The sequence below is a fragment of the Zootoca vivipara genome, chromosome 8 (assembly GCF_965207765.1).
Source record: "Zootoca vivipara chromosome 8, rZooViv2.hap1.1, whole genome shotgun sequence".
NCBI classification, from domain to species: Eukaryota; Metazoa; Chordata; class Lepidosauria; order Squamata; family Lacertidae; genus Zootoca; species Zootoca vivipara.
In genome coordinates this window covers 63,043,985-63,057,652 of record NC_142591.1, presented here as the reverse complement: position 1 = coordinate 63,057,652, position 13,668 = coordinate 63,043,985, and the positions used below count along the sequence as shown (strand labels likewise).

Sequence of the window (13,668 nt, the reverse complement as noted above, 5' to 3'; positions counted from 1 at the left end):
CAGGTCACAGCCTTCCAGCATTAGATGAAACTGCGTGGGTACAATGGCTCTTAGCTTTAAATAGTCTTTTCAGAAGGTGGAAGAGCCCTGGTCTTTGTCCACCTGCCCCACATTCTTCCTGCAGTAAGTTTGAGACATGGGCTATAATTTAGAGAGCTGTAAAGCTCATTTTACAGAATAAGTTCCAAGTGCCTTGGGGGGGGGTTCCTTAACATTTTTTAAAATCGGTATGGTAGGTTGCTTCCCAGCTCCCAGAAAAGATAGGGAACTTTCAAAGTTCACACATATTGCCTAGGGAGAGGGTGCTGTTAAAAATGTGTGATGCTGCTGGCGCGCACTTGGATACCTTTAAAGTACTCTGTGAATTCTGTCCCTCTTCAGAGTCCTGGGCAAAAAGCTTGCTAAGCCTGTTATACAGTAATCTTTCTTCTTTAGCCTCATGGTCACCAGATTCAGTACTGATAACCAGACTAGAAGCGACTTTAAATGCACTTTTTAAAAATGTGCAGTTTGAAAAAAAAAGGGGGGGGGTTGAACAAGATTAGGGCCACAGTGGATGAAGAGAGAGAAATGAAGCCTCTGCTTCTGCTGTGATTCCAGTGAAAAGCCCCAGCCTCACCCGAGTGGTTGGTCCTGTTGGCCTTCATAGAAGTTGTTGGCCAAAGCAGTAGCTTGAGGGCTGGGGGTTGTCATCAGATTAGTGGCAGGGGAAAAGGGATTGAATTCTTCACCTCCAAAAATCCTGTGCTGTTCTTCACCCCCACAGCTACAGTATTTACGCTAATAAAGATGTATGTGTGTTAAACATAAAAAATGCATTAATATCACATCTACTTTAGCCCTTACTGTTAATGCATGTTAACCACCGAATCATAGAATTGTAGAGTTGGAAGGGACCCCATCCATGACAGATGGCCATCCAACTTCTGCTTAAAGGGAACTAGGCAGAGGGCCTTCTCGGTAGTGGCACCCGCCCTGTGGAACGCCCTCCCACCAGATGTCAAAGAGAAAAACAACTACCAGACTTTTAGAGGACATTTGAAGGCAGCCCTGTTTAGGGAAGCTTTATAATGTTTAATAGATTATTGTATTTTAATACTTCTGTTGGAAGCCGCCCAGAGTGGCTGGGGAAACCCAGCCAGATGGGCGGGGTATAAATAATAAATTATTATTATTATTATTATTATAAAAACCTCCAAGGAAGGCGAGTGCACTACCTCCGAAGGGAGCGTGTTCCACTCTTGCTGTCAGAAAGTTATTCCTGATGTTTAGTTGGAATATCCTTTCTTGTAGCTTCATGCCTCCAGAGCAGGAGAAAACAAGCTTGCTCCATCTTCCATGTGAAAGCCCTTTAGAAATTTCAAGATCATGGGGAAGGCTAGTGTCACGGTGGCCGGAATAGGCTACTTCAGAGTAACGACTCTACACAGCTCTGCATTTTATCTTTTATTGGTGCTGAGTATTTACAGTGCTGATGGCAGTGCTATTTACAAAGACACATCCTCTTCCCCCGACGCTTTCTGCGAAGTTCCGGAGTTGGGGGGACTGGTCTGCCCCCCTTCCTTCCCCCTTCCTGTCCCACCTGGGACGATGGCTCTTCTACCCTACCAGAGCCTTGGACACTACTTCCTGTTTCCCCACTTGAGCTGGAGCTTTCCCTCTTTTCAGCCTCGCTCGGGGCTGGGCTGGAACTCAGGAGGGGAGGGGCTTCGCAATATCCCTTGCCCCTCACATCCAGGTTTGCTCATGTGGTAAAACAAACCAACAAACCAATAGTAGTCTTCAATTTAGATTATATCATTATTTGGTCAGGGTGTTTGTTCATGGTTGTTGTTTTTTAAAGTGCATTTTGACATTGGTTAAGTAAACTTGTAGCTCTTTGCTGTTGATCTTACAGTGGGGCCTTGCATGAGGAGGGGCATCAAACTGTGCTTGAGTAAATTACAGGGTAAGTTTCCTACCATGAGAATTCACAATGTGTTGAGTAAATTGCATACAATGTTAATGCATTTATAAATGAAAAATGTCATTTGTTCTTAATTAAACTGAAATGATGACATATCTAACTTTTTTTAACCCCTATCTTATCATTGCTACAGGAAGTCAGCCTCATCCTTGCAGCTATATTGGTATTTCTGGTGGCATGTTATGCTTTCTTTTATCTTAACCTTTCCGAAGAGGTTGACCTTGAACTGGATCAAGATGAAAACTAGCAGATGTCTTTTTTTGCAAGCTTTTTCTTTTCTAGAAAAGAAGATTATGATGAACAAGCCATCTCTTCATGGAGGTGGCCATAACTTGAACAAGTTTGGAACACTTTGGAACACTTTTGATACTCATGAGAATATTGTAGCAAGGCTTACAGGTTTTAATGATGAAGCCCATTGACCAAACCTCTGTTATTCAGCCTGGTTTATTGAGTGATGTAGACCCTTTTCATAGTTTGTTTCATAATTTGAGCTGGAAAATATTTGATTCCGGAATATAGTTTCCTACATTTATGAGCATTACCATGTTGGAGGGCAGACTCTGATTTCCCTGGACTCATCTTGGAATTAATTTGTTATTTTCAAAGGATGGCAACAAGTAGAAGTCACAAAGAACAAGACAAACCGAAACCAAATAGGATGGAACTGGATGAAGTTACATTGTCTGTGCTGTCTGTGGGCATGCTTCCATTATTAACGATGTTAAGTTGCATTAAAGGCAGTAGGAAAGGTTCAAGCATATGTATAATTCTTAGACCAATACCAGTGAGAATTTAAATGAGCTTAACTATAGCTGGATCATACCCAGTAATTAGTGAGAGCAAATATTAGTATGCCAAGGTTTACTTTGACTTTGCGAGCAAAAAGTGTAGACAAGCTGGAGAAGAGGGATTCGACTAGACCAGCACAATCTTCTCCATATTAATGCATCAAGTGTACCTTCTTGCACCATTGGGCATGATGCTGCAAAAACACACATAGGTTGCATTGATTTCAGTAAGAGAGTAAAATGTGCTTAAATCCCATTTAGAATAAGGAGATTGTAAAATGCTGGATGTTGGCTGGAACACGCTCATTGTTATTAACTGCAAAACAGCCCAATGCCAAGATCCAGAGCTCAAAGGAGTCCAGAGGATGCTAACCAGGACATCACAATTTATGGACAATTAATGAATAGGTAAGACCTACTGAGTTCAATTGGACTTGTTCCCAGATAGGTTTGTATAGGATTGTAGCATAGGTTGGTTGCAACCTCTGCAAGTGTCAATTTCAACCAAGCAGTCTTAATTCATGGGGATTTTTAAAAACTAATTTGCAAAGATCACCTTGAGTTAACCACCTTGAGTTTCCATTTGCAAAGAAAGCAGATTTTTACAGAGAAAATAATTAAAGGTAATTTATGGTATTGGCATACAAGTTGATATACTTGGATTTATTTCCTAACAGCAAATTAAACTGTGCTCAAGTATGGCCATCAGAGAACCAAGAACCAGACAAGAGAGGTGTAATCAAATATTTTAAGATTGGAGCTAATGGAAACAGATGGGTCACTACACTGCTCTTCCCTCTCCCAGTGGGACCTTCGTCTAGAATCATAGAATCATAGAATCATAGAGTTGGAAGAGACCACAAGGGCCATCCAGTCCAACCCCCTGCCAAGCAGGAAACACCATCAAAGCATTCCTGACAGATGGCTGTCAAGCCTCTGCTTAAAGACCTCCAAAGAAGGAGACTCCACCACACTCTTTGGCAGCAAATTCCACTGCCGAACAGCTCTTACTGTCAGGAAGTTCTTCCTAATGTTTAGGTGGAATTTTCTTTCTTGTAGTTTGAATCCGTTGCTCCGTGTCCGCTTCTCTGGAGCAGCAGAAAACAACCTTTCTCCCTCCTCTATATGACATCCTTTTATATATTTGAACATGGTTATCATATCACCCCTTAACCTTCTCTTCTCCAGGCTAAACATACCCAGCTCCCTAAGCCGTTCCTCATAAGGCATCGTTTCCAGGCCTTTGACCATTTTGGTTGCCCTCTTCTGGACACGTTCCAGCTTGTCAGTATCCTTCTTGAACTGTGGTGCCCAGAACTGGACACAGTACTCCAGGTGAGGTCTGACCAGAGCAGAATACAGTGGTACTATTACTTCCCTTGATCTAGATGCTATACCATCAAAGCATTCTCTGCTGTGGCTTTCAGTGGATGTTTGCATAGAATGTGAAGAGCCTCGACTCAGTAAAAGCTACTTGGAGTCAACTCTGATCAAGCTCTACGTTCCAAAGCTTCCAAATTATCAAGAGTTGCCAGAAGAAACACTTCCCAAATAAGCATGCTTTAATAATTTGTAATTGTAGCACATCTATACATAGAATCACACGCCAAACCTCTCTGTTTAGAAGAACCCTTCTATTCCTTTTTTAAAAAAGAAGTTTATTTTCAGTGTCACCCTGGCTCCTTTGTGCATATATATCAGCAGTCATCTTTTTCATTCATTGCCAACTGTTCAAGGCACATGTGTTCTGTCAGAAATGGCACCTGGATGACAGAAGCTCAAGCATTCACATATGCCTCTGAAGCAGAGTTCCTTGCCTCTTGGGCTATCTTAACGAATGTAAATAGAAAGTTCAGTCGATGTTGATTTTAATTAGCGCATTGCTTCATTAATATAAAGTTGAAATTCTGTTTTAATTATACCATTGCTGCTCTTGCAATATCAACATGGAAGATACATGGTTGCTGGTTGTTGTTGTTTTGTTGTTTTTTTAAAAAAAATCTCTTTGGCAATTAGGCAGTCATTTTTCATAAGTTCAAATAGCGGTTAGCAAACCTTTCCCATACAAATTCCCAGTAAATTTGAAACACCCTGGCTCCTTCATACTTTCTTGTATGATACAATTCTAAATATACTGTATAAGTCCCCCCCCCCCAAAAAAAAACCCTCAGCTCCAAGGAAAAATAGATAATACAAAAAATGCATCTGAGTATATGATAAGGTCTACATTTTTTTTTACTTGTGATGAATTTGTGCAGAATTGATGGTTGGGAAATTTATGATGCTGTTCACATGGTTCATTCATTTTAATGGGGCATCAGAGAAGCCCTGTGCTGATTAGGATATGGAAGCTTAATAGAGAATTGTTTGATATGTTTATTGAAGCCTTGAAATTCATTTTAACATCCTGACCATAAAGCTACTCTGCTCAGTCTGTGGACCAAATCATAGGTGTTTCTTTCGCTGTTGTTTGTCATAAAGATTTTGAAAGTCAACTATTATAATGCATCCAAGTTGAAAGACATAATAACATGAAAACATTCCAAAAACAGGAAACACAATGCAGATCAATCCAAACTGAAAAATTGGTGACTTTACATGTAAAGTTTTACTTCTTTTGGCAGGATAATTCAGGTTTTTTATGACTAAAGAAATGATAATATGGTACTTGACTGAAATTGCAAAAAGAGAGAGAGAGAGGTAGTGTTCTGAATGCTTCCTGGCATTTTTTTTGTGTGTGTAGTGAATTCTGCTTGTAATTGTGAGAATGAAATTGGCAAATGAATAAAATGGCTATGATTATTTGTATAGGTTCCCCTCTCAATGGAACAATAAACAAACCGGGGTCTTGGTTCATGCAGCTTAGAGAACTGGCACCATCATTGCACTTTGGCACCCAGCCTGCATGACTTCTCCCATCTGTGGGGGAAGAATTATGAGATCAAGTGTTTGCATAGTGCACTAGTGATGACTATAGTCCTTCCTTTTCCTCCTCAATGCACCCCTGCCCACTCACGTTCCTGCACACCAGCCTGACAGTGAGCCCAAGGGAAATGGATGTTGCTTCTCCATCTCCTCCCTTTTGTCATTGCTTGCATGCCAGAAAGGGCAGGTGAACAGGCAGGACTAGCAAGGAGGAAGAGTAGCAGAACCAAGCAGTTTCAGAGCATAATAGGGCTCCAAGGGGTGTGGGCCATGACAAATGCCTAGCAATTTGTCATGGCACCAGCTTTCCTTGGGGTGGGAGTGGAGGGGTGTTTGATTGTTCCTTGTTCCTTGTACCCAGTGCTTTTTTTTCTTAAAAATTGTTTAGGGGCACTGGCGTAGCAAGGGTGGTGCGTTGGGGGCGGGTCGCCCCAGGTGCCACCCTGGAGGGGGGTGACACTGGCGCAACCCCCTGCAACTCCCAAGCTGAGCCCCACCACCCGGTAAAAACCCTCGCTTGGCATGGCAGCAGCTGGCTCTCTCTCTCTAATAATAATAAAAATAATATTGTGAATGCATATCTTTTTATGTGACCATTTAATTTATCCTCAGTGTGCCATGTTTTATATAATAACACATAGATTTAAAATGTTTCCAAGAAGGGGAAAAGGAACTTTATATGGTAAGTCAATGTCCTTAACCAGTACCATTCTCTGCTAATGTTTACTGAATCCCAAAATTGTGAAGAGACAGCCAAAATGTTAGGTTCCAGTGTCTCTCAAACAGATGCCTCAGCATTATTTTGTAGCTTGTTTGGATGAATAAACATGCACAACTGTGAAATGTTACATTGTAGGAGCCTTTTTATTTTTTAAAAAATGGGCCAATCTGTTTACTGTCCCCAGTTGAGACAACAGTATCAGTTATTGCCAGTTTGGGCAGCACTGCAATTACTAGTACCAGACAAGTACCTGGGAGCTGCAATAGCCTTTAAAACTTGTAACTTTGGGGGCTATTGGATAATTGTATTCAGTTTGCTTTGCATGTTAAATCAAAGACAAACATATAATTATTAAAACACTGTCCTATTTTTTCCCCTTTTTGTGTTTACCTCACCCCCCCAAAATAATTTGGTGAAATTGTGGAGGTGAATTCATGTATCAACATTCCACTTTACTTCCTGAAAATAGGAATTGCTAAGGCTGCAATCCGAAGGACACATATCAGGAAGAAAGTTCATATCTCTAGTAAACATACTTGGAGGGTCAAAGTGTTTAGCCTTTATACCAGCCATTAGCCAGTTATGGTTGGGTCTACAGAAATCAGGAAAAGAACTTAGGAAGGGAAACTTGCCCTTTGGTTTTAGACAGAAGCCTTGTTAATAAGTCCAGACGTTTCTTGACCAAAAAATAATACAGTCATACCACGGTTTAAGTATGCCTCGGTTTGAGTATTTTCAGTTTTAGTACTCCGCGGACCCGTCTGGAACGGATTAATCCACTTTCCATTACTTTCAATGGGAAAGTTCGCTTCAGGTTAAGTACGCTTCAGGTTAAGTACAGACTTCCGGAACCAATCGTGTTTGTAAACCGAGGTACCACTGTAATAGATAAACCATTTCACCCATTTGAACTTGACTCTATTAAGTCATTTGTAACATATAGTATCTGTAGTGTTAAAGGGAAGGGGACATAGGACACTGTCTTATACTGAGTTTGATCATTGGTCCATATAGTCAGTATTGCCTATATTGATTGGCAGAGGTTCTCCAGGGTTTCAGGCAGAAGTCTCTCAATCCAATCTGGGTCATTCTGCATGCAGTACAGATGTTCTATCGCGGATCTCTGGCCCTTCCCCCAGAAAAGAGCCACCCCTGCTAATTTTCAAATGGTCCCTAGCATCTCACCTGAGGGTAATGAATTGAGATAGATAGATAGACAGACAGACAGACAGACAGACAGACAGATGGTAGATACTTTAGATAGTACAATGAAATTGAATGCCATCCCATAAAAACAAAACAAAAACACATTTACAGCCACACACACACATACACACACACCCATCACAACTCCCCAAGATCTTTGAATAGTAGCATTTGGGATGTTTATTTTATTTCCTGGACTATTTGAAGTGGTGTCTATCTCAGTGAATGGAGGATAAACATTTTAATGTAATTGTAAGCATCATTCCTAAGGCTTTAATGGGTCAAGAGCTTGTGACTTCATCTTAGCATTCCGGGGAGGGGGGGGTGTCAGCGCCCACACTTTGAGAAATCACACGTGTTAACAAATACCGGCAGGGCCTGCCAAACTCTGCCCCCAATTGGTACAGCAATACTCCCCAAAGAGAGTACATTCTCCTAGTACAGTGGTACCTCGCTAGACAAATGCCCTGCTAGACGAATTTTTCGCTAGACGAATGGGTTTTGCGATCGGAGGTTGCCTCGCAAGACGAATTCGTTTTGTGAAAAATTCGTCTAGCGAATCGCGGTTTCACATAGGAATGCATTGAAATTCAATTAATGCGTTCCTATGGGCAATAAAATAAAATAAATTTCAATGCATTCCTATGGGATTTGCTAGACGAATTTTTCGCAAAACGAATTGACTCACAGAACAAATTAAATTCGTCTTGCGAGGCACCACTGAACTTCGATAAACCCTTTTCCAGGACCACTGTTTCAACCAAGTATTTCTTTGGAAACATTTAATGAGCTCTTAACAGACATTATGGAGCCCAGTAAGGAAATGGATTTATTCATTTATGGATTCAAGCAATGAAACAGTGGTTAATAGACACGTTAGAGCTGAAGTTCTCAAGCCATTTATCCTGGGGTACTCTTTATCCCAGAGTACATTTATCCTGGAGTACCCTGTGTGACAGCTGCACATTGAGTTTCCATGTTTACAAAATTGATTTCATGAATTCTGAAGCCAAGCACTCAGTTTACCACGGCATCTTTTTGCAGCACAATAGGGGACCTGCTGGAAGTTGCACTTAAATTAGTGTGCCTTGCTTTCCTGGAGTAATCTCTCGATGACAAATAGATTGTCAGATTGAGATACACCTCAATAGATCAGCTTTCTGAAGACATTATCTCCTGAAATGACACGGGGCAGAGGCAAAAAACCAACATCCAATTATAAGGAAATCTCCTCTCAGGATAAGTTGCCAACATTTTGGATTCATTATTAGATTTAATAATGCTACAAAAGAGCCCTGGAACTCTCGACTTTTATTTATCGCAACTCAGTGGCATTTGAGGGAGAGGCGATGCGGCACAAAGGTAAAGAATTGCCAGAGAAGAGCAGCTTGAGAATGGCTAAGATTAATGAACAGATAAAGACATATGATTGCCTGCCTTTCCAGAACAAGCAGCTACCAGCTCATTAAGCCGGTGAGAACTCTTGAGACAGTTGTTACAAACAGCCTTGCTTTGAGCAGGAAATAGTGGCATCTCAGTTCACATTTATAAAGGCTTCTGGCACGACAGCAAGAGGAAAGCCTTAAAGGATGGCACATTTATGCCAGAATGTGTGTGCTCGAAGGTGAGCCTAAGGAATGGTTGTTTTAAGGGAGAAATGCATTTCCTAGCAAACTTGTCCCAATCATCATAATAGCGACATAATTTTGTATATATAGTAACTAATTGCAAACAGATTCCATAGTAAATTATCCGTATCAGATAAACACACAATCCTTCCCAACAATTTATTACAGTACATTTTTTTTTAAAAAAAAGTATGCATTTTGTTATTACCTTCCTATACTGTAGTTCAAATCACCTAACCCTGTTGATTTGTCCATGGAGTTTTCTTGGCAGGGATACTGGAGTGGCTTGCCAGTTCCTTCTCCAGGTGGATCACGTTTAGTCAAAACTCTCCACTATGACCTGTCCATCTTGGGTGGCCCTGCATGGCATAGCTCATAGCTTCTCTGAGTTATTCAAGCCCCTTCGCCACGACAAGGCATTGATCCATGAAGGGGGATTGAGGGCACTAGGAGAAGGGGACGACAGAGGACGAGATGGTTGGACAGTATTCTCGAAGCTACGAACATGAGTTTGACCAAACTGTGGGAGGCAGTGCAAGACAGGAGTGCCTGGCGTGCTATGGTCCATGGGGTCACGAAGAGCCGGACATGACTAAATGACTAAACAACAACAACAACCCTGTTGATTAACATTTCACTCATTTACACTCTTTAGCGTGAACAAAGAGTAGTGCAGCTGATGTGTTTTCTTGAGGCAATGTTGGTGTCAGCTTTTAGACTACAGAACTTTTCACAAGCAGAGCAGAAATGCGCATAACTCTCAGGCATGTGAATAGTGAGGTGGGTGACCTGAAGGATTTGGAGGAAGAGTGTGATACAGATGTAAGCGATTCAAAAACAGATGCATGCACATATATTTGTCTTGAGGGCATACATAGTGGGGCCATAGCTAAGATGGGATGAGAACTCTGGATTCCTTAGGTCTGGTCCTCTTTCCACTGTGCTAGTGTGGGTCTTTTTCAGTAAAAGGCAAAAGATTTATACTATCTGAAGAGAAACCAGAGTGGGTCTTTTTCTATGGGAATGATACGCATCGCATGCATGTATATACTTGGAACACTCGGGGCCAAACAAGATGACATGTGCTAGTAACATGGAAAACGCCACATGATCAGGTTTTACTGCCTTGCAACTCCTCTGCAGCAAAGTGAAAATTGATCTTGCAATTGGTTTATGCTGAAGCTGGCAGCGTGAATGGAACTGGTTGCAGCTGCTGACAAAGAGAACCAATCAAATGAAACACGAGCAGAAGACACAGAGACCAAGTATAATAGCCCACAAGCACCTGCATCTCTGCGGGAATATCCAGGTTGCATGCATCCAAGGAATTTGGATTCTGCTCTGCTCTGCAATGAACACTCTTGGGTTCATTGAAGCTGTGTATATTCAATGGATATGTAGAAGCACGGGATTTGTTACACAGCACAGTATCCACCAACTGGAGAAACTCGGTGACTTAAAACTGGGCGGTACCCGGAGAAACTCAGAAGTTACTAGGGCAAATGAGCAGGTAGGTTGGAGTGGCATGCGGAGCAACTTTCCTCCCCTGTCTAGCCGAAGAACAAATTATGCAAACAATAAAAATATGCAAGTTTGCATTCATGTTGGTTGCAAAATTACATTTCCATAGCTGTCAAGTTTTCCCTTTTCTCGCGAGGAAGCCTATTCAGCATAAGGGGATTTCCCTTTAAAAAAAAGGGAGAACTTGACAGCTATGCATTTCCCTTGGCAGATAAGGAATTTATTCATTAGTAGATAGCTCTGAAGGTCAAACTCTACAAACAGAATTTTGGGGTTATATCAAGCTAAGTCATTCTCCGAGTGGATCTATTAAAATCAAAGGACTTCCCCATCTGTACATCATGCCACAGTATCCTACCACTTTAAATAGTCAGTGCTTCCACCAAAGATTCATGGGAGCTGCATTTTGTTATGGGTGCTGAGAGTTCTTAGTAGACACCTCTTTTCCTGTCACAGTACTACAATTTGTAAAGCTTTCTGAGAAGGAAGGTTGATTTTTTAAAACTGGTTTTTTAAAAAGTATTTTTTTTTATTGGGAATGGTAGCTCTGTGATGATTAAGTTAAGCCTACTGGGTCTACTCAGAGCAGGACATGGAGGCAAATCTATGTTATCTAGAATGGCCTGTGGTTTTGTTGCTTGGTATAAATAGCCCATTTTTCAGGCTCATTTGAGTTGTTGAGAAACGAGAAACTAAACGTTACTGGCACAAGCACACATTTCCTTGCATGGCTGGCTGGTGGGCACCTAAAGGAAACTCCAAAGGTGAGGATCACAAATGTTTTCACTTAAATTGTTCTCTAAGAGCCAGTGTGGTGTAGTGGTTAAGAGCGGTAGACTCGTAATCTGGGCAACCAGGTTTGCGTCTCCGCTCCTCCGCATGCAGCTGCTGGGTGACCTTGGGCTAGTCACACTTCTTTGAAGTCTCTCAGCCCCACTCACCTCACAGAGTGTTTGTTGTGGGGGAGGAAGGAAAAGGAGAATGTTAGCCACTTTGAGACTCCTTCGGGTAGTGATAAAGCGGGATATCAAATCCAAACTCTTCTAAGGTAAATGTAAACTCTACATTGACAAACACGTTCATCTGATTTCTCTCCTTCCTTGTTAGCACTCACACATGGCACAAATAGTGAGAGAGATGCTGGATGCTGAAAGGTACTCAAGATGTATATTGGAAACCACAGGAATTAGAAAACAAAAAAGTGTTTTGTTCCTGGGGTGGGCAGCCAATTCTGAGCTCACCCATGCCCACATCATCCGCCTTCAGAAGATATACAGTGTGTGTAATGTGTGTGTGTGTGTGTGTGTGTGTGTGTGTGTGTGTGTGTGTAATATTTATTTGCTTATTCCATTTCGAGACCCAAGTCTTCTGGGTGATTTACAAAAATCAATGAAATACAGAAAGACAATTCAGTCACTGAAACATTTTCAATACAAATGACCACCCCTCAGAACCGAGCATAAACACTACCAAAAACAAAAGAGATAAGAATAAAATGAAAATATGGACCTTGAGCTTGTTTGGAGGTTCTAGCAGGGGAGCGCAGCTATCGTATACCCTTGACCGAAGAACGGTACACTCCTTCTATCTGGGATGGTCGTCCTCTTCCACCGAGTGCGCAACTTCGGGAAGGACGCACATGGAGCGGTGAGGGAGGAAGGGGACACCCGCCTAGCCAGCCAGATCAGCCGAATCAACCCTGGAGATCAATGGGGTGACAGATGTCGCAGCCAGATCGCCCTCACATCGCCCTATATATGAAAATATATAGGGTTGTATTCAACTAACTTGCAAACCCATTGAAATTAATGACCATGACTAACTTTCCAATGTATCTACTCTGAGTAAAAGTTACTTGAGTCCAACCCTGTGTGTGTGCGCGTGCGCGTGCGCGCTACATAGTAAGGCAGGATAAATGCAAATAAAGAAGAGAGGGAGACTAATCCCCAAATCTGTGCTGCTAGAGGGGGTTAGGATCCAGTGGCTAATCTCATCTGCTGGAGGTAGAAGGAACTCCACCATCATGGAGGCATTCATGGAAAAGCTATCACCGGCAATGTCCCCATTGTCAAAAGCCAGTGTAGGTTCCTAAAGTTGGCAATTGCAGGATGGAGTCAGACCACAGCCAGTTATGGATCTGCTGAATCCTAAGATGTTCCATTCCCCGGAGTGGAGTTCAGTTTGGGTCCCTCACCTGTATCAGTCCATAGTTACCGCAACAGCAACGCTACAACGCCCCAAACACCGCTGCTGACATTAGCAGTAGGTCCCAGGATACTGTAGGTCTGAGCCACAGCTCCCTAGCTGTGGTTTGGATTTCTCTGTCCATAAATCAACCAGAGTGCCTGGATTAACTGGCATCTGGAGATCTGATTCCTCCCCCCCACCCCGGACTCTATGCTGGGTCTGCATTAGCTTCTGGGCCTTAGCAATGGCATCATCACCAATGTCTATAGGTGTCAGTCCTTGCCTTGGCAGTGACCTGGCTCTCCCAGATGTATCTCCTCCACTTTGGATTAGTTACTGGAAGTGGAGGGTTGGTGGTGATGGGATCCACTGTGAAGTCCATCTGTGCAGGATATGATTGTTGCATGCCAGGGCTTGGAGGCATCAACACCTTCCTAATATGGGCCAAGTCAGATCTGATTTTCTTTCTAAAAAATATTTTTTTTAGTGATTTATCATAAACATGCACAAACTAACATAACCATACAATAACAGAACTATGCACAAATCGTATTCTGTATATATGAAAAAAACAAAATACAGAGATGCATTTACATATAGCCAAGGTTTTAAGATGAATCTATATAGCCCAACTGCAATGAGGGCTTTGGGAGGAGAACTTGTATGACTCTCTCTGTTTATATAATCAAAACTATGCAGTTTGGCTTCACCCCAGTTTCCACG

General features: G+C 42.0%; 1 protein-coding gene across 5 annotated transcripts in view; it reads left to right on the top strand.

The window, feature by feature from the left end:
• TRIQK (triple QxxK/R motif containing) overlaps window positions 1-6,525 on the top strand; it is a 53,123-nt gene extending 46,598 nt beyond the window's left edge. For all 5 annotated transcript variants that reach the window (XM_035125475.3, XM_088675684.1, XM_088675683.1 and 2 more), the window contains one exon: window positions 2,100-6,525. In XM_035125475.3, the coding sequence (XP_034981366.1) occupies window positions 2,100-2,213 (114 nt within the window). In that variant the 3' untranslated portion in view covers window positions 2,214-6,525. The remainder of the gene's footprint in view (window positions 1-2,099) is intronic.
• The last annotated feature ends 7,143 nt before the right edge of the window (window positions 6,526-13,668 follow it).